Source organism: Oncorhynchus clarkii, chromosome 4 (assembly GCF_045791955.1).
Source record: "Oncorhynchus clarkii lewisi isolate Uvic-CL-2024 chromosome 4, UVic_Ocla_1.0, whole genome shotgun sequence".
Lineage (NCBI taxonomy): Eukaryota > Metazoa > Chordata > Actinopteri > Salmoniformes > Salmonidae > Oncorhynchus > Oncorhynchus clarkii.
In genome coordinates this window covers 63,411,728-63,435,774 of record NC_092150.1, presented here as the reverse complement: position 1 = coordinate 63,435,774, position 24,047 = coordinate 63,411,728, and the positions used below count along the sequence as shown (strand labels likewise).

General features: G+C 42.3%; 1 protein-coding gene across 2 annotated transcripts in view; it reads right to left on the bottom strand.

Annotated features, from left to right (window-relative positions):
* Window positions 1–23,429, bottom strand: part of LOC139407085 (A-kinase anchor protein 7) — a 51,594-nt gene extending 28,165 nt beyond the window's left edge. The window contains exons 1-8 of one of the 2 annotated variants that reach the window (XM_071150454.1): window positions 23,273–23,423; window positions 22,746–22,928; window positions 21,619–21,759; window positions 21,020–21,168; window positions 18,102–18,238; window positions 17,274–17,434; window positions 16,542–16,654; window positions 15,299–15,446 (exon numbers count right to left, since the gene is read on the bottom strand). In XM_071150454.1, the coding sequence (XP_071006555.1) occupies window positions 15,299–15,446; window positions 16,542–16,654; window positions 17,274–17,434; window positions 18,102–18,238; window positions 21,020–21,168; window positions 21,619–21,759; window positions 22,746–22,908 (1,012 nt within the window). In that variant the 5' untranslated portion in view covers window positions 22,909–22,928; window positions 23,273–23,423. Of the gene's footprint in view, window positions 1–15,298; window positions 15,447–16,541; window positions 16,655–17,273; window positions 17,435–18,101; window positions 18,239–21,019; window positions 21,169–21,618; window positions 21,760–22,745 lie in introns of both variants that reach the window. The other variant, XM_071150453.1, reaches the window with a different exon arrangement.
* Window positions 23,430–24,047: the final 618 nt, after the last annotated feature.

The window sequence follows — 24,047 nt, the reverse complement described above, 5'->3', positions numbered from 1 at the left end:
CATCACTCACTACACTAGATGTATGTTTCCAGTTGCTACCCAAGACGTAAATCATCCAAAAAGGCAAAATATCAGCAGGCCAAGCCTAGGAGAGATACCACACAAACTGTTGTTACACAGTCAAGGCCATTATCATTTCAACACACTTTGGAATATACAAACCTCAATTTACAGTGTATAACAAAATCTGTTTGAAATGCCAGGCATAGGATTTAGGTAGCACAATTTATAATATTACGACAATATAATCAATACACACAGTACATGCTAATTTGTACAAACACAATGTAATGACGCCTCCAACTTCATGAGTAAGAGGACTGTCCAATAGGCCTTAGGTAAGTGGTGAAATCATTCTATATCTCCTAGACATAGTTCAGCAGGACAGCTCAAATGCTTTTTCACGCTCTTTTGATAAACTAGGCCGGAAGGAATTGAGCATGTGCAAACCCAACTGTTGATCCTCTTACATACACAAAACCAACAACGCTGGGTTTCTCTACATTACCACTGTGCTACAGAAATGTCCAGCTCACAAATTCCTTGTAAATGTGTTCTGCAGCTGCAGGCAGAGGAGACAGAACATCTTCAGAACCCACCAGTAGAACGCGCCTCTCTCCGCGCTCAACCACACTACCTACCTCCCCTACTGCCGCTGACAGAACAGAGAAGTAGGCTAGCTGCCACACGTCCATTTTACATTAGCTCAACCCAACATGGCATGCTGAGATGAAATCTAAAGAAGAAAAAAAAACATACCCTGCTGCACATTCTTATGGCAAAGGCCATCTATAAGATGACCCATAGAGGAAAACAAAAAAAAACATTTGAGGATTATCCCAACTCTATATTTGAACAGTGATGTCAGCCAGGAGAATGTAAAGAATGTCTCCTCCAGGATTAAATGTAAACTTTTTTTTATCCAGTTGGGGAAGCAAAATAGGTCCAGAAATAGGTTCCTTCCGAGTCTGACTGTGACCTAGTTTTAACTGTGATGTGGCGAGTTACAGGGACACTAGTCTGTCTGAGGGCATTGTCACCGTTTTTTAAACACGCCTAAGCGCGATTAAAAAAAGAAAGAAAAAAGGACACATTAGATTATTATTAATCTACTGCTACACTGGTGAACAAATAAAAGAATCAAAAACATTTATCAGCGTGACCTTTGGCTGAGGGTAGCATAGAGAACGGGAAAATCCAGTGAAGATTACATTACTTGCTTATCCTGCTCTTCCCAGATGCCACAGAGGAGTTGGTGAATTACGATCAGCACCACGGTGGATTACTAAACAATTCACAGATTCTACATCCCTATACGGAAGGCAGAGGAATAGTAGGATTATGTAAATATATGTATTTAAAAACAATCTGACATGGAACACAGAGGAATGAGGAGGAGGAATCTGTAAATATCAGTTTAAATGTTCTTTTTTTTTTATGAAAAAAAGCAATTCCAAAGCAGAAACACTGGAAATAATGTAGGCCTAGCTAGCCTATATCTAAAAGGCAAATACATTACTAATTGAGTCGTAGCTGAAAATGACATTTTTCTTCTTCACCTGGCAGTGAACTCCCCTGGAGCAGCCTCTCATTCCATAGATACCATAGTAATGAAATCAGTGCATGACATCTCAGCCCCCCCAGACCGATGAGCAACACAGATGACATGGAACACATGGTGACACCGCCATCTCAGGCTGTGAAAGTTCCATAATAGGGCTGAAGAGGATTTACAAACGTCATATTTCTGAACTGACATTTTGCTCAGCATAAATGTACAATGGCGTTAGTCAAACATGACTCTCTACACTTCTCAGAGACTCTAGAGAGGCATAATTCCCATGGGAATTTACAATATGAAAGGAACCAGCCTAAAGCATTCTTGGCAGTTGGCACAAAACAGATTCACAACCCAGGCACACTATCAAATCTAAGTCACACACACCAGGGTTGAGGGATATCTGCGATAGAAGACCAACAAGTGGTTGATTAAAATGCAAACAAATGAGGGGCAATAAGATGACTATTGGGCGACTGACTAGTCATGAACTTTTGGGTGGGGGCATTGTCATGTTGTCTTTCATTCATAGGTGATTCAGTTGTTTGGTCCACCACCTGTACCGTTTTAATACACAATAGAAGGGGAGATTTGAAACTGTCTTCACAGGGAGATTTGAAACTGTCTTCAGACAGGCTTCAGGAAGACAAGTTGAACTAATTAACAACAATAGCAGTACAGCCAATGTGATAATTCATTGAAAGTTGTGTGTGTTATGGTCTTTGGGTCATGGCTTCTTATCCACAGAGGGCCAGTGTGGGTGCAGGGTTGTGTTCTAACCAAGCAGTAACACACCTGATTTAACTAATCATGTCGTGATTGAAGTCTATGATTAGTTGAATCAAGTGTGTACTGGTGGACAAGAACAAACGCCTAAGTCCACATTGATCTCTGTGGATACGATTGGACAGCCCCCTGTATTGAGTGCTACGTTCATGATGAATAGTAATGATCAGTTTATTTTAATAACTTTAGGGGAGATTTATATCAGCTCATTTTACATAACAAAATGTCGGTTTGTAAGTTTTTCACATTTGGAAATGAATTAAAATTGATCATTTAAGATGTGGGCTTACTTAGAGCACATTCTGTTTCTATTAACCCCAGTGTGGATTTCACATATTTTATCTTATTAAATTTCATTGTAAATAAAGTCATAAAACTTCACACAAGAGATTCATCTTTCATTGTATCTCTACTTTTCTTACAGAAATTAGGGCAGTACATGTTAGAAATGGCTAAACTTAGATTTGGGTGGGCTTAACAGGTAAACTTAACCAATTCACAAAAGATTCAGCGACTGGTTGGTCGGACAGCTCTGAGTCAAGCATAAAAAAATGCAATATATTCAACCCAGGACTCCCAGTGTTAGAGGACCTCAGATAGAAACACAAGTAGACCTAAAGTAATGTACTGCTGGGCTAGATCAAACTCACACGGAAAAGGAGCAGACATTACAGAAGCAACACCAGGCAGGACAAGAGGCCCCCTGAGATGATTCTGCATCGACGATGAGAGTGACAACATGAAAAGGTCACAAACACTAAGCCCAGACATAGACATAGACAGATAGGCAGGGGGAAAGAGAGGGTGGAGAGAGAGCAAGAGAGAGACAGAGAGAGCGAGAAAAAGAGAAGGGAGGGAGACTGTAAAGGAGGAGAAAGAGAGCAAGAGAGAAATCCATAGACTCATCATTCATGCATTCAACTTTATTTTCTGTAAAAAAACATCATGACATTTAGATATCCTAAAATCTATTTCCTAATGAATACAGCACATTCTTCCCCAGACAGAAATAACTAAATCGTTAAAAAGCAGAGTGATTCTATCATCTACAATATGAAAGGAACCAGCCTAAAGCATCCTTGGCAGTTGGCACAAAACAGATTCACAACACAGGCACACTATCAAATCTAAGTCACACACACCAGCTTTCCCCAGAGTTGCCACATGGGTTAACCTCTTGCCCAACCTTAGAGGGTGAGTATGGCAACAGTGTTTTTGATATAGAGCGGTGGTGTCAGCTCCTTGTCATGGGCTTCACAGCTGGCTGCTTGTGTGAGGTGAGAGGGACCCCTGTGCTGTGTCCCGTCTGTGACACCACAGTGTGACTCTGTCAGGGGAGGAGAGCCAGTCAGGAGTCATCCCATCACAGGGCCAGCTCAGTAGCTCATGGTCCCCACAGGACAGGGCCTGACCCACTCTTCCTCCTGTCCCCCTCCTACCTCATCCTCCCCCTTCTGCTTTCCCCATCCCGCTCCTCCTCCTGCTTTCCACCTTCCTCATGGAAGACTGCTTTATTTTTCCAATAAGTGTCACATTGCATGCATAAGTGTCAGACAGTGGTATGCAAGTGCTTTGAAATGTGTATGTCCCACGTATGTGAGACCTTAGAAGGCTTAGCTTACATGTCTATCGTGTGTTCGTTTTTTTTTTAAATACATGCAACATTTGTTACGTCTAAATGTTAACCACCGACATGAGTCAGATATGACAAGAATCTTCAGTGCATTTCCTGCCATATGTATTACTTACATATTACGTACCAGGTAGAGCAGAAGCATCTTGTTAAATTAAATTCCATACGGGAGCAGAGATCAGAGGGCTGGGTAGAGACCCCAGTCCTGCCTGCTCCCAATGCCAACAACACACATCTAGTGGATGAGTCCAGGAGAGCTTGCCCAGCTCGCCTGGCACTGCTGCCCAGCCATAGCTTCATCATGAGCCCAGAGGCAGCTGACAGAGAGGAAAATAGACAGACTAGTGAACTCACATCAGTGTTTATGTGCACTACAACCCAAATTCTATCATAATATCACTGACAGTCACTATCATTTTCATTGTGTGTGTGTGTGGATTGTTTTAAAAAGAGAGATTGGCCATGGAGCAGAGCATTGGGTGTGATCTATTTCTGTCATGTATAACCAACACATATTCCTTTCACATCCTCCTGAATCAACACCCTTCTTCCACTCTGTCGCCTGCTTGCTGACAGTTTCCTGATCCAGTTGGAGTCCTTCCAGACCAACCCTGAGCGCCAGGCTAATTAACATCACATTTTTATTGGAACCATGTTGCCCTCAACCTGATGCCTCAGACCTGTACCAAAAGCTCTGTGGACCAACTCATTACAGAGGGTGAAAAAGATCTTGGCTAAAGCCCTACCACTTTCTTATCATGTTTCGTTGTCAACCAGTGGGCTTGGGAATTATTGGGTCCCTTGATAAAGATAAGCAAAAAAAAAAAAACTTTCTAGAATAAGGAAGCAAAACAGCCCCATAACATCAAATGATCCACCGCCAACAAGTCTATTCCCGGTACCACCAATTTCACAGGCTGTTTTGACAGCAATCTGAAGCAAGATGTCCGTTTGTTCAGTATGTGAGGGAAGCTTTCAGACAAAAAAAAAACACCACACACGTCGTCACGACAAACCAAGCCAGAGGAGAGCACTGTGGAGACGGTCAGTGCACATGAATTAGGCTGCGCCATTCCCTGTTCCCCACAATGCTTTATCCCCCTCTTCTCACCACTTCAGCTCTCAGTGTGTGGGCTAATCATTTCCCAGCATACGGGCGAGCTCACGCAGACAACCCATCTCCCTCACTGTGGGTGCATTAGACTTTTGCCAAGCTCGTTTGTCAGACCATCACTAAGCTACAGCAGACATAGCTATCTCCTCTCACTCCCAATGATTCATACAATCAAATTTGCAGACCTGCTTGCATGGAATGAGCCTTTTATGTTATGGCTGCAGTGTTCATCACAACCACAAGTTGTCTACTGGGCAGCACAGAACCAGATAATACAGGCACAGGCTGGTTACAGTGCATTTAGTAAATCTATTCTGGATTACTGGCTTTAGTAGAACATAATCAAACATTCCAGATATTGATGGAGGCCAAAAGTAGACATATTCGTGGACTTTCAAACAATTAGGCTAATTAGAAAAAAGGTCTGTTCTGCTGTTTACTGAGTTAAGAGGCTGTGAGAATAGAACAACGTGAAAGTGAACGATTGCCAAGGACACATCCTGAAGTGATTTATTCATCCAGAAAATAAAACAAGCTGGGAATCAGAACAAACAAAACAGGCACTAAAAGCCATTCAGACAGGAAGAAAGAGATGACAGCAATTAGGAGTGTCTACTGATTGTCAGAACAAACCTCTGGGGAATATCAAGGCAGGTCTGAACAACAAGCATCTTAAACCTCGTAATGTTAGTCCCTGGGTAAAGAGTTGACCAGATAACTTGGAGGAAATGCATTGCCTTCAAAGACAATTACCTTCTAAAAAAAGATTTAACTCCCTCTGCTGGTAAAATATGAACACAGCAAGGCGCTTTAATTCCATTCAGTAATATCCAAGGCCGTTTGCAAAGCTAATAAACAATCACATCCCTTGCTACATTGAGAGAAATAGGCTAATTAATCTCAGTAAGAAAATTCCCACTTCACAATAACTATTATATTCTTATCTTGTTAACAGCGGTGTAAAGTACTTAAGTAAAAATACTTTAAAGTCCTATTTAAGTAGTATCTGCACTTTACTACTTATATTTTTGCCAACTTTTACTTCACTACATTGCTAAAATAAAATCATGTACTATTTACACCATACATTTTCACTGACACCCAAACGTACTCGTTACATTTTAACAAGAAAATGGTCCAATTCACACACTTAGCAAGACAACATTCCTGGACATCCCTACTGCCTCTGATCTGGCAGACTCACTAAACACAAATGCTTTGTTTGTAAATTATGTCAGAGTGTTGGAATGTGCCCCTTGCTATCCGTAAAAAAAATAATATTATTGTGCCGTCTGGTTTGCTTAATATAAGGAATTTGAAATGACTTATACTTTTAGGTTTACTTTTTATACTCAAAGTATATTTGAGCAATTTCATTTACTTTTGATACTTAAGTATATTTACAACCAAATAACTTCAAACTTTTACTCAAGTAGTATTGTACAGGGTGATATTCACTTTTACTTGAATCATTTTCTTTATCTTTACCTTCACTCAAGTGTGACAATTGAGTACTTTTTCCACCACTTCTTGTTAAGACTATCTTGTTAAACTTTCCCTCAGGTTCAGTTTTCCTCCAAAACTCTGGAGTAAATCAAGTTGTGCATAACTCATCTTGGATCCCATTCTTCAACTCCACCACACTATGTGTAACATTTGTGTGAGCTAGCCAGGAGAAGATTCTACAAGCAAGTAAAAAGATAGAACCACCTCCTAAGAGACAAACCTAGGATCAACTTAACATTAGAGAAAGCTCCAGAACAACATCAACACAAAAGAGGGTCAAATGTAGAACATAAATGAAGTGAGTGCCTTCCTACACCAACTGGAACAGCCTCAACTCATTGTAGTGTGCAACTGTTTGAAATGCGTTGGTCCTGCTGAAGGAGGTGTGTTAAATAAAACCAGATAGTCTTATCCGGGTGATTGAAAGGGCATTAAATGACATTGAGGACAGGGAATGTGAGTACCTGAGAGGCGTCCTCTAATCCATGCAAGAAATGAGAGGAGTAGAGAGAAATAGGTAGAATAGTCCCTGATCACAGCCGCCTTGCTGACCTCGAGACACATTATGTCCTGTTACAGAGAGTCCAGGATGAAAAAGTGCAGAGCCTCGGAGGAAGAGATCAGATGCCTCCGTGAGATGGCCACACCCCCCCAGGCATGGAAGAGAAGTACAGACCACACCACACCTCAGCACCACTGGTAACACCACAGTACCTGAGGTCACTAAGAATAGATGGGAATTTAGGAGAAGTGGGACAGAGAGACAACCTGTCATACACCAGTGGGTTGATGCTGTTTATACTAAAAACCAACCTAAAGGGGCATTATAAAGAAGAGAGCTTACCTGACATATCACAAACTAATGAATGTGTCAGAGTCAGCCCAGACCTTCGAGCTGAAAGAGAAGCTACTGTGGAAGTCCACAGACAGGGATGAGGAGGACTACAGCCACGACCTGTTCCAGCGGAAGTTCCTCCGTGCCATCGAAACTGGACTTCTAAGTGATGCCAAGGATGAGTGAGCCACCACCACAGTCGTAGAGAGGTTACATCCAGGGTCTACATATCACATCCGAAACCCACCAGCTGAGGTCCGACGTCTGGGAGATGAGGAAGGTGTTCCTGGCAGCAATGGAGGCCACCACTCAGCCATCACAGGGAGGAAGGTGCACTACTCAGCCATCACCAGGGGAAAGATACACCTCTCATTCAGCCCAGAGGGGAAGATCTACTACACAGACCAGCCAGAGACCACAGGGATGTGCGGCGTGTCAAGAGGCACACACAGGTGAGCAGTGCTACCACGTTCTGCTGCGGTGAGGAATGGGATACTGAGAAAGGATCAACAGTAGCTCCAGATCACGTGTCCCACCTAGAGCCAGACTCCCCAAAGACAAGAGACACACAGCACCAGCACAAAAAACAGCAACGACAACAGCAACCAGGTAGACTAAACACACCACTCACCACTAAAAGCCACAACAACAGCTCCAATCCTGAGTCTATATGAACTATGTGGTGACAGGGCACAAAACACAGCTCATCAATCTGATTGGAAGGTAATGTCTAGTCAGCTGCAAGCTTGATGAAATCACAGTAGAGGCCCTGTGGGACAACAGAGCTCAAGCAAGCATCATCAACGAAGCCTGGAGGAAGAAACACCTCCCCCACACCACCCTCCGACCCATTGAAGAGTTGTTGGGGCCCGGAACACTGACCTGACGGGACTAGCAGCCTATCAGATGGAAATCCCCTTCACTGGCTAGATGAGGTACAGTTCAAACTGAGCAGCAAGACAATGGAAGCCACCACAGCTCCCATCCTCATGTCAGACAACCCAAGTGGGGCAGAGAACCCCATTTTTGGATTCAACGTTATTGAGGAGGTGGTGAAGGCCCGCAGCACCGGTCACAACACAGACACCATTCAAACAGTAAGTGCTGCATTCTCTCTCACAGCCAATACTGCACAGATGGTGTTGAAGCTCATCCTGGTGAGAACAGGCTGCAGGAGGATCTTCTTGTCTGCCAACAAAGTCATAACCATCCGTTTACCTGCACATGTAGGAGCCAAGTTCAAAGGCCAAGAGATATTATTCATACCCAGTGAACTACACACCCTCCCCCACAGCTTGGAAGTGACTGAGGGGCTGGTGAAGACTAAAACACTTGGGAACACTTGTCACCATTCCCATCGCGAACACCAACAACCACCCCATCGGACTCAACCAGTGCATAATCCTAGGCCACCTCCTGACAGTGAAAACTGTGTTCCCTGTCGCCAATGACACCCAAGCAAAGTGTTTTATTGTCAACCTAGCCCAAGGGAGTCCAGAACAGCAGAGAGAGAGAAACAGCAACAAAGTGGAAAGCAACAGACCAGATTGGTACCCTCCAGTCAATGTGGATCACTTGACAGAGGAAGCATGAGAGAGATGTTGCATAAAGCCTTAGCATATGATGTTGACACCAGTTGTATCCCATCTCTGGACATGTACATCACCTTGAAAGACCCTACACCAGAAGACTTACATCTCCAAGCCACTCAATGCTGAGGTAAAAGAGTATCTCCAGGACCTGCTAAACAAAGGTTAGGTAACCCAGTCAAGGTTACCATGACAACCTGGTCCACCTGTTAAGTTCTCCACGGAAGAGTAAAATCTTCAGGAAGAACATCAGGTTCTTGGGGTAGATGGTGAGTGGAGATGGATACACTATGGACCCCAAAGACAACTCCCCAGTAAATCCCTTAAAGAGAGGAAATCAGACAGTGGGAGAACTGAGAAAAATACTGAACCTACTCTGCTACTACAGGCCATACATCCCAGACGTCTCCAAAGTAGCCATGCCACTGTATGCCCTACTAGCCACCCCAGACACTCCACAGAAACCCATTCTAGCCTCAGGAAAGGAGAAAGAGCACAAAGAACAACATCCAAAATCCTTCACATACTCCCATACACTGGAACTCTGACCATCAGGAAATCCTAAACAAGCTGATAGGTGGTGCAGAGGGGCAATCTATCCTAGGTTATCCAGACATGACATAACCCTTCATACAGCTGCTTCACAAGATGGACTGGGAGCTGTCCTCTATCAGCGACAAGGGGAAAGGATGGATGTCGTACGGCTCACAGACATTGACACCACCAGATAAGTTCTTAGCTCTTTCAGGGACTACTTCTACCATGCCCCTTCCTTCGTTGTCTACACAGACAACAACCAACTTAAGTCCTCACCACAGCCAAGCTGAACGCAGCTGGGTTGCAGAAAAGAATTTGAGAACCAGCTGCTCACAAGATTAAATGAACTGAGTGGAGTACGTGGATCCCACAGCACCCCTTATCACCTTGAAGGGAATGGTCAGGTTGAGAGGTTCAACAAGACGCTGCTCCGAATGTTGAGAACCCTGAATGAAGAGACAAATACGGACTGGAAAACCTCACTTCACAAGGTAGTGCATGTCTACAATTGCACATGCTCAGACGTAATCTTTCTATCTTCTGTTTGGAAGGTCCCCAAGACTCTGCATCGACCTGCGATTCGACCTCGAAGTCAATGGCAGAAAAGGAATCTACCAGGACTACATCACAAACCAGCAGGAGAGAATGAAAGAGGCATACAACATTGCTGAAAAGGAAGCCACAAAAGGGTCTGAGAGAAAAGTCATTACGACAGGAAGGTCCATGGTCAGGAGCTACAACCCGGAGACAGTCCTTGTGAAAAACCTGTCTGAAAGAGGAGGGCCAGGCAAACTAACGTTGTACTGGAAGGATCAAGTCCATATAGTCCTTCAAAAGGAAACACCCAAAGAGTCCGGTGTATGAGGTGAAACGAGATAATGGACAAGGAGGAAAAAGGGTGCTCCACAGAAAACTCCTGCCCTGTGACCGCCTTCCTTTGGAGAAAACCGAGGAGACCACATGCCCAGGTACAAACACATCAAAGACAACACCCAAAAACCCCTCCCATAGACCCAAATAAACAGGCAGAGCATAACTCTGACAGTAACTCCGATGACTATGAACTGAGATATGCCCTGCCCAGTCGCCACAGATTCAACTCTGGAGTGGAGAACACCGCTATGGATCCAGAAGCTGAAAGTCGCTGGCTCCCCTGCCCACTTGCCCCCTACACACCACATGTCCCCTTGCACATCGCATTTCCCCTGCAATGCACCACATTCTCCCCGACACATGGAGAGGTCTGTGTGAAGGAATCTGGTGAGGAGTGTGGGGCCAGAGGGTAAGGACACAGTGGGTGAGCAGGTGCCAAGTCTTAGTAGTCCTGAAAACTTACCACCTTCATCCCACGAAGAAACTGACATCAGCCCAGAATACTGACATACGGTGCTTTAGGTGAACTTTCAGTGATTGACAGAGACATTAATATGGTGGACGTTCAGATTATGCCCCAGCGTTCATTCTCTAAAGCACTCCCAACACTATGGAGACCCTGGTAATATGGTTATTGTATGTGTTTGATATTAACAAGAACTGCCAGTATACTCTTTTGCTCCACTGAAGAGGAACATGAGGTCCGACGTGTGTAGCCTATGTAAACAGAATGTGATTTTGTTGGCCGAAAAGATATCGGTTTAGTAAGGGAGATGAGGTATGGTTACCTTAAACTTCTAAATTTGTATTTGTATTTATTATGGATCCCCATGAGCTCTTCCTGGGGTTCAGCAAAATTAAGGCAGTATATACATTTTTTTTTTTAAATATCACATTCACAAATCTCCCAACACATGGTATGCCCTCAGGCCCCTACAGTACAAAATCCATGTTGTCGTGTGTGTGTATGCATGTGTCCGTTTAAAATCAAATTGTATTGCTTGCATCAGTTACTTGATGTGGAATAGAGTTCCATGTAGTCATAGCTCTATGTAGTACTGTGCGCCTCCCATAGTCTGTTCTGGACTTGAGGAATGTGAAGAGACCTCGTGGCATGTTGTGTGGGGTATGCATGGTTGTCCGAGCTGTGCGCCAGTAGTTCAAACAGACAGCTCGGTGCATTCAACATGTCAATACCTCTCATAAATACAAGGAGTGATGAAGTCAATCTCTCCTACACTTTGAGCCAGGAGAGATTGGCATTCATATTATTAATATTAGCTGTCTGTGTACATCCAAGGGCCAGCCATGCTGCCCTGTTCTGAGCCAATTGCAATTTTCCTACTCCCTTTTTCTGGCACCTGACCACACAACAGAATAGTAGTCCAGGTACGACAAAACTAGGGCCTGTAGGACCTGCCTTGTTGATAGTGCTGTTAAGAAGGTAGAGCAGTGCTTTATTATAGACAGACTTCTCCCCATCTTAGCTACTGTTGTATCAATCTGTTTTGACCATGACAGTTTACAATCCAGGGTTACCTCAACTTGCTCAATTTCCACATGATTTATTACAATATTTAGTTGAGGTTTAGGGTTTAGTGAATGATTTGAACCAAATACAATGCTTTTAGTTAGAAATATTTAGGACAAACTTATTCCTTGCAACCCAATCTGAAACTAACTGCAGCTCTTTGTTAGGTGTTGCAGTCATTTCAGTAGCTGACATGTATAGTGTTGAGTCATCCACATACATAGCCACACTGGCTTTACTTAAAGTGGCATGGCATGTCATCAGTAAATACTTTTTTTAAAGTAAGGGGCATAGACAGCTGCCCTGGGGAAATCGTGATTCTACCTGGCTTTTGTTCCATTAAAGAACACCCTCTGTGTTCTGTTAGACAAGTAACTCTTTATCCACAATATAGCAGGGGGTGTAAAGCCATAACACATACGTTTTTCCGGCAGCAGACTATGATCGATGTCAAAAGCCGCACTGAAGTCTAACAAAACATTTCTCACAATCTTGAAAAAAAGTGCTGTGCTTGTTAAATGTCCTTCCCTATAAGCATGCTGAAAAGTTTGTTGTCAATTTGTTTACTGTAAAATAGCATTGTACCTGGTCAAACACCATTTTTTGGCTTACAGGCTGATTGGTAGGCTAATTTGAGCCAGTAAAAGGAGCTTTACTATTTTTAGGTAGAGGAATTACTTTTGCTTCCCTTCAAGAGCTTGGGGCTACACACTTTCTAGTAGGCTTAAATTGAAAATATGTAAAATAGGAGTGGCAATATCATCCACTATTATCCTCAGTAATTTTCCATCCAAGTTGTCAGACCCCGGTGGCTTGTCATTGTAGATAGACAGCAATAATTTTTTCACCTCTTCCCCACTCACTTTACAGAATATAAAATTATAATGCTTGTCTTTTATAATTTGGTTAGATATACTGGGATGTGTAATGTCAGGATGTTGTTGCTGGCATGTCATGCCTAAGTTTGCCACTGAAAAAAATCCTTAAAAGTAGTTGGCAATATCAGTTGGTTTTGTGATGAATGACCCATCTGACTCAATGAATGACGGAGCCGAGTTTGCATTTTTTCCCAAAATATAATTTAAGGTGCTCCAAAGTTTTTTACTATCATTCATCATGTCATTTAACTTTGTTTCATAGTGTAGTTTCTTCTTTTTATTCAGTTTAGTCACATGATTTCTCAATTTGTAATACATTTTTCAAATCGGTTGTGCAGCTGGACTTATTTGCCATTCCTTTTACCTCATCCCTCAACCATACAATGTTTCAATTCCTCATCAATCCAAGAGGATTTAACCATTTTTAATAGTCATTTTCTTAATGGGTGCATGCTTATTAGTGACTGAAATAAATCATTTCATAAATTAGTCAAGTGCAGTGTCTGTTTGCTCCTCATTACACACTCTTATACACTATATTAGTCCCAGCCTTTGGAACTTTGGTTTTTCTAGATATGGCTACTATATTGTGATCACTACATACGATGGATCTGGATACTGCTCTCAAACACATTTTGAAAAGCAGTATAAGCATTAGTAAAGATGTGATCAATACATGTTGATGATTTCATTCCTGTGCTGTTTGTAACTACCCTGGTAGGTTGACTGATAACCTGAACCAGGTTGCAGGCACTGGTTACAATTTGAAGCTTTTTCTTGAGTGGGCAGCTAAATGGAAATATGCACAAGTCTTTTGGATAATGTGCCAAGTATGTGGGTCCATTCCCTTTCAAGTGTTTAATGACATTCCAGGAGATACAGACTTACGTTTTAGTGTTGAATATCTGGAGACATTTTACATTTTTAAGTAGGGGAGGGTGAAATATGACTATTTATCCATTTTGGCATGTATTGAGCAATTATTGTGCAGTACCAGTATGGCCACTCTTGTTTTAATGTTGTGGTTGCTTCTTCTATGGTGGGCTCGCGCTGTGGCAGTTGAGAGTACTTTGCCAACTGAGTCACCAGCAAGACAGAGGCACCAACATAAAATACATACATTTCCTTAATTTTAAAAAGGTAAGCGAGTGGCAAAGACACTATTTAAAAGAGTAATGTTTCCGTAGTATGTTTGTTATATTGTTATGTAGCATTTATGTTCTAATGAACTTGTGAAAGTCCGCTAGATAATTTAGCCGTAGCAACACTAGCTTCCCTAGCCAGCTAGCAATCTAGCAAAATGAGAATGCATTTGATTCATTATATTGTCATGTTGATGACTGTATAATTATATTGGATTTTGATATATACTGAACAAAAATATAAACACAACATGTAAAGTGTTGGTCCCATGTTTCATGAGCTGAAATAAATTATCCCAGAAATGTTACATACGCACAAAAAGCTTTTCTCTCAAATGTTTTGCACAAATGTGCTTACCCAGTAAGTGAGCATTTTTCCATTGCCAAGATAATCCATCCATCTGACAGGTATGGCATATCAAGAAGCTGATTAAACAGCATTACCATTACACAGCTGCACTTTGTGTTGGGGACAATAAAAGGAAACTCTAAAATGTGCAGTTTTGTCACACAACAGAATGCCACAGATGTCTCAAGTTGAGGGAGCGTGCAATTGGCATGTTGACAGCAGGAATATGCACGGCCCCATGTCACAAGGATCTGCACACAATTCCTGGAAGCTGAAAATGTCCCAGTCCTTCCATGGCCTGCATACTCTCCAGACATGTCACCCATTGAGCATGTTTGGGATGCTGTTGACTGACGTGTATGACATCATGTTCCAGTTCCCGCCAATATCCAGCGACTTCGCACAGACATTGAAGAGGAGTGGTACAACATTCCACAGGCCACAATCAACAGCATTATCAACTCTATGCGAAGGAGATGGTGTTGCGCTGCATGAGGCAAACGGTGGTCACACCAGATACTGACAGGTTTTCTGATCCACGCCCCTACCTTTTTTTTGTAGGCATCTGTGACCAACAGAGGCATATCTGTATTTCCAGTCATGTGAAATCCATAGATTAGGGCCTAATGAATTTTATAAATTGTTGGATTTCCTTATATGAACTGTAACTCTGTAAAATCTTTTAAAATTGTTGTATGTGAGGTTTGTATTTCTGTTCAGTGTATATACTGAATTTATATTTGTATTGTTATTACTTTTATCTATGAAATGGCAGTTGAGAGACGTTTGCCAAGTGAGTCAACAACAAGATGGAGGAACCAACATAAATATATTTCTTATCTTTATTTTGAAGGTCTTGGCTCCCTTTCTTCAACTCCACCACACTATATGTGTAACAATGTCAATAATGCTGAGAGCAGATGAGAATTTCAGTCATAATAAAAAAAGCCTCACGGTGTCTACTCACCGAATGTAACGGAGGCCTCTTGGTGGTAGTATCCATCTGGGGTCTTTTTCTTCAACATTGAGCAAAGGTCCAGCCTGATCACCCTCTCGTCTCCAAAATGATGCTGAGCGTAGTCAGAGTACAGCTCAGGGTCCAGCTTCTTCACACCCTGGGAGAGAACACAGACATACACACAGAGACATGGGGATGTGCTCGCTGTCATGTCTGACCAGATATGGATGTTCTTGAACACACCCATCCACCATGACCCCACACAGGAACACGTGCACGCACAGGAGGAACACGCAGGAAACGTGTCATCCACCACCAACAAACAGATTAAGCCGGCAGCTCTCATTTTCCCCTCCAACTCCCAGGTCAAATCCTCATCCCTCCTGCCAGACCAGACCATCTACTAATATCTATCTACTGCCATAACCATCAGTCACTTGGCCATGATGGCAACCATAACCCTCGGCCACGATGGCAACCATAACCCTCGGTCACTTGGCCACGATGGCAACCATAACCCTCGGTCACGATGGCAACCATAACCATCGGTCACGATGGCAACCATAACCCTCGGTCACGATGGCAACCATAACCCTCGGTCACTTGGCCACGATGGCAACCATAACCATCGGTCACTTGGCCACGATGGCAACCATAACCATCAGTCACTTAGCCACGATGGCAACCATGTCAAATAGTGGACCGCTGTTACAAATATACATTCTCTCAAAATGAACATTTAACGGACCTGCTTCCTTCCACGTGACAGTGACGTAGACTAAAGATATTGTACGCCATTTATAAGCTCAACAGTATTCACAGGAATAACCTTTCCTCATTTTGTATCACTGTATTATAATAGGGTATGATAATTCATACGCTCCACAACTACTGATTTTCATTCCCAAGTCTAGAATGATCATGCAGAGACTTATTTCATGATAACACATTATTATAATCATTGACATTAAGACTCCAGACAGACAGATTTAAGTCAATCAAGATTATACGAGCCAGAATAGAAATGTACACCTAGCTGTGAATGACTCAGCGTCACTACCCTCCACACATTTCATCGTCTTACCTACGCACCCACATAAGGTATCCCTCAAAGGCAGAGAAGCTTGTCAGTCTGAAAGGAGAGTGAAGCTGCCCTAGACCTCCACACAGCAGTGTTGTTTGTCTGTCTGAGTCGGTGTTGTTCTCAATGCATGCCATTCCAGCCAGAGTGATGAGGAGTGATGAGGCTCACCTGACTGCGTAGCTTAGGAGCTTTGGACAGTTTCATGAAGGTAAGGTGGGGCTTGAACGCTTTGCCGTCGCCGGACGAGAGGCCTTTCTCCTCAAATGTTTTCCTCACAACCCCTGGAGCGAATGACCACAGAGACAGAGAGAGAGGTTGATGGGAATAACAACAGCAGAGCCATTTGCAATGCAGGACAGCGAGGGAGAGAGCAACTTTAGCCCAGGATGGTGTAAGATAAAGAGATAATCAATAGGAGGAGAGAAGAGGAGAGGGCGGGTGTTTAGCGGTTAGTGGAAGTACAGGAATGGGCAGGACAGCTGCTGATAACATAATCCGTTAGTGTCTGTATTTAGGAAAGCTTGCGCCATCTAAAAAAAACTGTTTCATTGGAAACAGTAAGAAATATCTAAAAAGAAAAAAAATAATAATACCAAATATATCCGATTTTGCTAAAGAGAGAGAAAAAAGCTAAACATTAAATATTATTTTATGAAAAATGGGTAAACAAAACTGTGCTGAGGGCTGACCCTTGGGCTGACCCTGATCCTCATACATAACAGATTTATCCTGAATTGGCATCCCAGCTCACATCTATATACGACTAACATATAGCTAGCAAGGCATGGTGAATGACGTCAAAGATTACGCACACGGGAGAGAAGCAGAGGGAGGAGGAGTATGGGGGAAAAAAAGGCAGAGTGGGTGGGGCAGCAGTAGCCGACTAGCAGTAGCACCCACCTGTGATCTGGGCCAGCGTGGCGAGGTGTTCTCCCTGAGCCAGCTCTACGAACGCCACCTCATTCCTGAAGTGTCCGATGCCGTGGAAGGGCAGGATGAGCTCCCGCCCCCGCAGCAGGTCCCGCAGCGCTGCCTTCATTTGGTCCACTGCACACACCGCCCTGCAGTCAGCACAGCACAACAGCCAGATCAATCCCATGGCATTAATCCCCTCTACATCCTCTCTCCATCCTCTTGCTCTTCCCACCACACCATGCTCACACAGTAGCCACTCAGGCTAATACATCATTCATCCCTGCAGTTTTTAGTGATGCAAAATTAAATTGCCTGGGACGTGTACAGTCAGATCTATAGCCATTTGTTTATCAGAGGGAGATTGTAGGCCTATATATTCAGTGATTATAGAGGTTAAAAAAATAGGACATTGTTACCTGCATTGTGTTTTACTGTATGTTTGATTTGTATTATTATTTTAAACTATTGACAAATTATAGATGAATCAATATCGTCGCTACAACATTTTTATTTATTAAGGATCCCCATTAGCTCTTCCTGGGGTCCAAACAAATGAAGGCAAAATGATGAAACACATTACACCACTACATATCTACAATACAACATGTATAATACCACCATACATTTGTGTGTGTGTGTAGAGTGTGCGTGTGCGTCTCCTCACAGTTCGCATTGTTCCAAAAGGTGTTGTTTTATCAGTTTTATTAATAAAATGTGTAGGACATAGAAACAGACAGAATTATTCTACTACAATCCCGATCAAACACGGTGGCTATCTGGTTGAAATAGTTGAAATCAGCTGCAGACACTCACAAGTTGACTTCCTCTTGACTGGCCAAGTGAGTCACCAGCAGCGTGATGTGAAGACTGCCCACAGGCACCAGAGCCCGTGTGAGTCTGGAGTCTCTCTGCATCACCAGGGCCTGCACCACCCCCACACCTTCACTGATCTGCACAAGTAGAACATGCCATTCACCCTCCTGCCATCCAGCATTTATATATAATAATCAGAGAACCTCCCACATACAAATCAATCAAATGTATTTATCAAGCCATTCTTAAATCATCTGATGTCAAAAAGTACTGTACAGAAACGCAGCCAAAACCCCCAAACAGCAAGCAATGCAGGTGTAGAAGCACGGTGGCTAGGAAAAACTCCCTAGAAAGGCCAGAACCTAGGAAGAAACCTAGAAAGGAACCAGGCTACGAGGGGTGGCCAGTCCTCTTCTGGCTGTACCACCCCTTCCCCGTGGGATTGAAAGCAAAGAAAGTACCAAAGTCTAAATAAATATACATAATTGGTTTGTATGTGTGGGGCTTTAGCTGGGATTGTTCTTTACTTCCAGGGCTCAATTGTTCCTTGCCTAGCACCATTCACTCTCACTGTCGATAATTCTAATGTTATAACTTCTAAATGGTTAAAAAGTGGGGTGGTTGCCATCTCAGAGCCAACATTTGTCTGCGCAGCAGTACTGTCTGCCAGCAGTAATCCTGTCTGATTGATGGAGAGATTCAAGGGGTTATCATTGTTAAGTAACATAATAGATTCAAAGCATTGAATATTTAAATTCATGCTCTTCGAAATGTATTTCAGTCTGAGGTCCTGAGCACTCTGGAGCAGGTTTTCATCAAGGATCTCTGGTTCTTTGCTCCGTTCATCTTTCCCTCGATCCTGACTAGTCTCCCAGTCCTTACCGTTGAAAAACATCCCCACAGCATGATGCTGCCACCACCATGCTTCACTGTAGGGATGGTGCCAGGTTTCCTCCAAACATGACGCTTGGCATTCAGGCCAAAGTGTTCAATCTTGGTTTCATCAGACCAGAGAATCTTGTTTCTCATGGTCTGAGAGTCTTTAGGCTCCTGTTGGCAAACTCCAAGCGGGCTGTCATGTGCCTTTTACTGAGGAGTGGCTTCCATCTGGCCATTCTACCATAAAGGTCTGATTGGTGGAGTACTGCAGACATGGGTGTCATTCTGGAAGGTTCTTCCATCTCCACTGAGGAACTCTTGAGCTCTGTCAGAGTGACCATTGGGTTCTTGGTCACCTCCCTGACCAAGGCCCTTCTCCCCTGATTGCGCAGGAGGGCCGGTCAGCCAGCTCCAGGAAGAGTCCTGGTGGTTTCAAACTTCTACCTGTTAAGAATGATGGAGGCCAGTGTTCTTGGGGACCTTCAATGCTGCAGACATTTTTGTACCCGTCCCCAGATCTGTGCCTCAAGAAAATCCTGTCTCAGAGCTCTACGGACAATTCCTAGAACCTCAGGGCTTGGTTTTTTTCTCTGACATGCACTGTCAACTGTGGGACCTTATATAGACAGGTGTGTGCCTTTCCAAATCATGTGCAATCAATTGAATTTACCAATCAAGTTGTATAAAATATTTAAAAAGGATGATCAGTGGAAACAGGATGCATCCGAGCTCAATTTCGAGTCTCATAGCAAAGGTCTGAATACTTATGTAAATAAGGAATTTCTGTTTTTTATTTGTTATAAATTTGCAAACTTTTCTAAAAACCTGTTTTTACTTTGTCATTATGCGATATGGTGTGTAGATTGATGAGGGGGGAAATGATTTAGTCCATTTTAGAATAAGGCTGTAACGTAACAGAATTTTGAAAAAGTCAAGGGGTCTGAATACTCTGAGTGTACCGTAAACTTTTGAAACTGCACTATGAATTTAAATCCAATAGCCAGAAGCAGGAGCCAATCGGACGCATTGAACTAGAGAAATTCAGGTTAAAGTAACTGGAATATCATTCCATATACTGAGGTCGGAGTAAATTGATTTGAGCGTTCTGTTAAAGTTTCTGGCAATGGTTTTATCCATGGAAGGAAATATATCTACTCCCAAATATTTAAAATGGGAAACAATTAGGATTCCATAAGTAGAGATGGCGTCCTCCATCGGGGGCTTGAGAGGCAATAGAGCTGATTCGGTTAGATTAATTTTATAGCTTGAGATGAAGCTGAATGTATCTATGATCTTAAATGTATTTTTAAGCGACTGAGAAACAATGTCTAGAAATAGTCAAATATTGTCAACATATAACGAGATCTGTAGATAGAGAAATTGGTGTTATTTCCTTTGATTGATGAATTACCTGGCCAGAGGTTCCAGGGATGTAAGAATAGCAAAGGCGAAATTGGATCGCCTTGTCTGCTGCTTCGAGTGATTCTGAATGGAGCAGAGCAGAATATCTGTTATAACTATGGCTAGGGGATTGGCATATAGTATTTAAATCATATTAATGAAATTGGAGCCAATTCCCATATGTTCCAAGACAGACCAGAGATATGACCATTCTAGTCTATCAAAAGCTTTTTCTGCGTCGAGAGATAATACAGCCCTAGGAGCTGTTGTTTCTGATGAACCATCTAAGATATGTAATAGTCGACAGAGGTTATACGAGGATAAACGCTTTTTAACAAACGCACGAAGTTGCGTAAGTCTCGAGATGGGACGACAACATTTAAAAAAACAGTATAACATTGTGTTAATCAAAGATATTATTATTTTCATTAAAGCTTTATTTAACTAGGCAAGTCAGTTAAGAACAAATTCTTATTTACAATGACGGCCTACCCCAGCCAAACCCCATTGCCTTTGATCAACACAGATGTTAAACTGTTTTCTATGTAGCAGTTGTTTTGTGATCACATGCTGTGTGTATTCTAAATATAGTGAGTTTATATGGACACACTATATAGAGAAATACCCCAAAATTGTACCTTGGGATTTGTGATGGGTATTGAAACAAAGTAGTTTGGGCGTTGTGTTTCCTTCTTCTTCTTCTTTGTATCTGCATCCTCTTCACTTTCTACCCGACCACTTGCACCTCTCTTTCGTTTATTTTTCAATTTGGCCTCTGGCTTGGTAACTGGGGGAAATGTAACACAATGATATTAGTGTTGTACAAGAGACAAATGTGTGATTCCGTTATTCTGTAGTTGGATTTGACTGCCCTCCTGTAAAACCAACTGCCAGTCAAGTCAACAATGCATTATTCATCGCCAGTAGGCAGCTGGAGAAAATTTGAATGCAAGGGCAGCTGCGGTACAAGGAAGATCCTTGCATCAATTGGCAACTACAAATAACCAGTCATTATAGACTTACAGAGTCGGTGCCGCTAGTCAAATTTCTGCTCTCTCCTACAGCCAGTTAAAATGGAAAGAAACCATCAATTGGTCACACTATGGGAACTACTGAGCACATCCTCTCAATGAAGGTATGTTACAACTAACTGTGTTATATTAGCCTGGATATGTTGATTTGAGTTAGCCTGGAATCAACTGCAAAACAAATAATATGGCATAAACGGTTTACTTACAGCCGAGGTCCTTCCATATTGCTGTACTTGCAAATGGAAGTTCGGACATAAGATTGTCAGAACATTCAGATGACTTAAACTTCTGTTTCCTTCCACGTGGCTTCTTGGGTCTCTTCTTGATCCTCTTCACTATTTCTTGTTCTGAGGAACAAGGGGGAGATGATGACAGCATGTGGAAGGCTAAGATGGATTCTTCAAATACCTCAGACATACTTTTCAAGAAAAAGTCTCTCCAAGTATCTGGATGAATGTAATTAATGTTTGTAGCTAGTGAAAATAAGCTATTCATTTGAAGTAGTTGAGCAACTGCAAAAACTGATCGTTGTACAATTTATGGTCTGACTAAACAGATTGTGTGTGTGTGTGACTCCACCCCATCCACTGTTCTGCGTCGGGGCAATTCCACAGTAACAGAATTACACTGAGACACAGATCTTTCACTTAAAAAATGTAAACCAAACAAAAACTATTGATTTCAAAGTTATAAAATATATAACTTTATGCACAAGGACAATTTAACAAGTTCCACAGAAACTTTTATAAAAACACATTTACAGGAATAACACTGCAGATACAAAGTTATGGTTCCAGAATAATACTGAGGGAAATTTTACCATAATTCTGTTAACAAAAAGTTTCCAGTAAAACATGTTTTATTTACTGTCTAATAGTGATTGTGCATAGAGTTGTTACCATGGAATTGCCTTTTTTAATTTACTTTTTACCTTTATTTAACTAGGCAAGTCAGTTAAGAACAAATTCTTATTTTCAATGACAGCCTAGGAACAGTGGGTTAACTGCCTGTTTTGACAACAGCAAGCATGTAAACAGTATGCTAGAAGGTCAGACATCTTGTGAGAGTGACGATACTATAATTCTGATATTAGGCCATGACACTGGCCACCACTAAGACAGTACATAATAACAACAACATACTGTACTTGGATGAAAACAAAGGGGCTTCTGTCTGTTTGCGCAACATGTCATCCAATAAATTACTGTGGGATGCACTGTCAAGAAGAGTACTTTCTTACAATTCACTAATCATCATTTATGAGTTTTCGATTTCAGTGATGATACATGTAATGAAAACAAGCACCACAGAGGGTAGGATTATTATTTCTCACCAGGGGCAATTAGCTCCTTCACATTGCAATGCAAGTGACTCTCCTCAGCAGCAACTGGATCGGTTGATGCACCATGTGCAGGTGACAGCAGGTGGTCGTTGCCATGTTCAGTGCTGTTTGTCTCAAGCTCGACAGCATAATCAATCCCGGTGACCGGCTGCATTTCAATGAAGTTTACCTGACCTTGAGGTAACACAGACACGTAGCAACTGTTTTGACGAGCTTTGATCAAATTCAGCGAGGCACCTTGTGCAGTTCGCACATTGATGTTTTCAGCTACAAGCACTCTTTGAAGCAGACAAATCCCTCTCAATGATTTAAAGAACTGAGGTCCTAGCATGAAAACCTAAACGAGATTCACCAGTTAGCTAGCTACATATTTATAGAATTTGTGCGCAAGACAGCTTACTAACATGTGATCAGGCCATGGGATTCAGTCTTACGTGCTAGCTAACTTTAGCTAGCGCCTGCCACCTGTTGAAATAAGTCAAATTCAAGTTAACGTTAGCTCGCTAACTAGCTCTAACCTCGATAGCATGGCTACGACAGCAGACCGGCTGACTTAAAGGAGCATGTGCCTGGACAAACGTGTCACTCACTCATTCCAAAATAGTAATGTGTTGCTTACGGCTAGCATAGCTAGCTAACATGGTTCGCTACACATGTAAACACAGGACTACGGATGCTCAAAAGGATCAAATTACATACGCTAATGACAAAAACTAAAGTTAACGTTGTCATATGACATTCTCGTGCTCAACGCTACAGTTTTGGAACATCATGGTAATGTTACCTTTTGTGTTTGTTTGTCTGTAAACGACTATTAAATCAGCTGTTTACTCTTCAGAATATAAAAAAACATCAATACAGATGTAGTGATGTTGATTAGTAACACACTTTGTATTTGACACTGTTACTGAAACAATGTTTCACTTTCTGCTAACTGATACAGTAACGTTAGCAAGTGATAATAGGGTGAGGTCATATTACAATATTGTACAGGTAACGTATTTACGAAATAATACGTTTCCCTCGACAGCTAAATTCAGAGCACTCATTTCTCTCACTAAATGCTGAGAGTTGTCCGTCACTTGTCTGTGCCTGAGAACTGCTACTTTTTAAAAACAAATAGCCAGCAACAGGTGGTGATATAGTATCAGTTAATGCGCTATTGCCTCAGTTAGACTAGGCCACAGAGGACCCCAGGACATGGTTTGTAACGCACACATGCTGTGTAGGTGGCGTGGTGAATAAAATAGATCAGAGCTCTTACAACTATCTGAGTACTGTTTATCTCTTCTC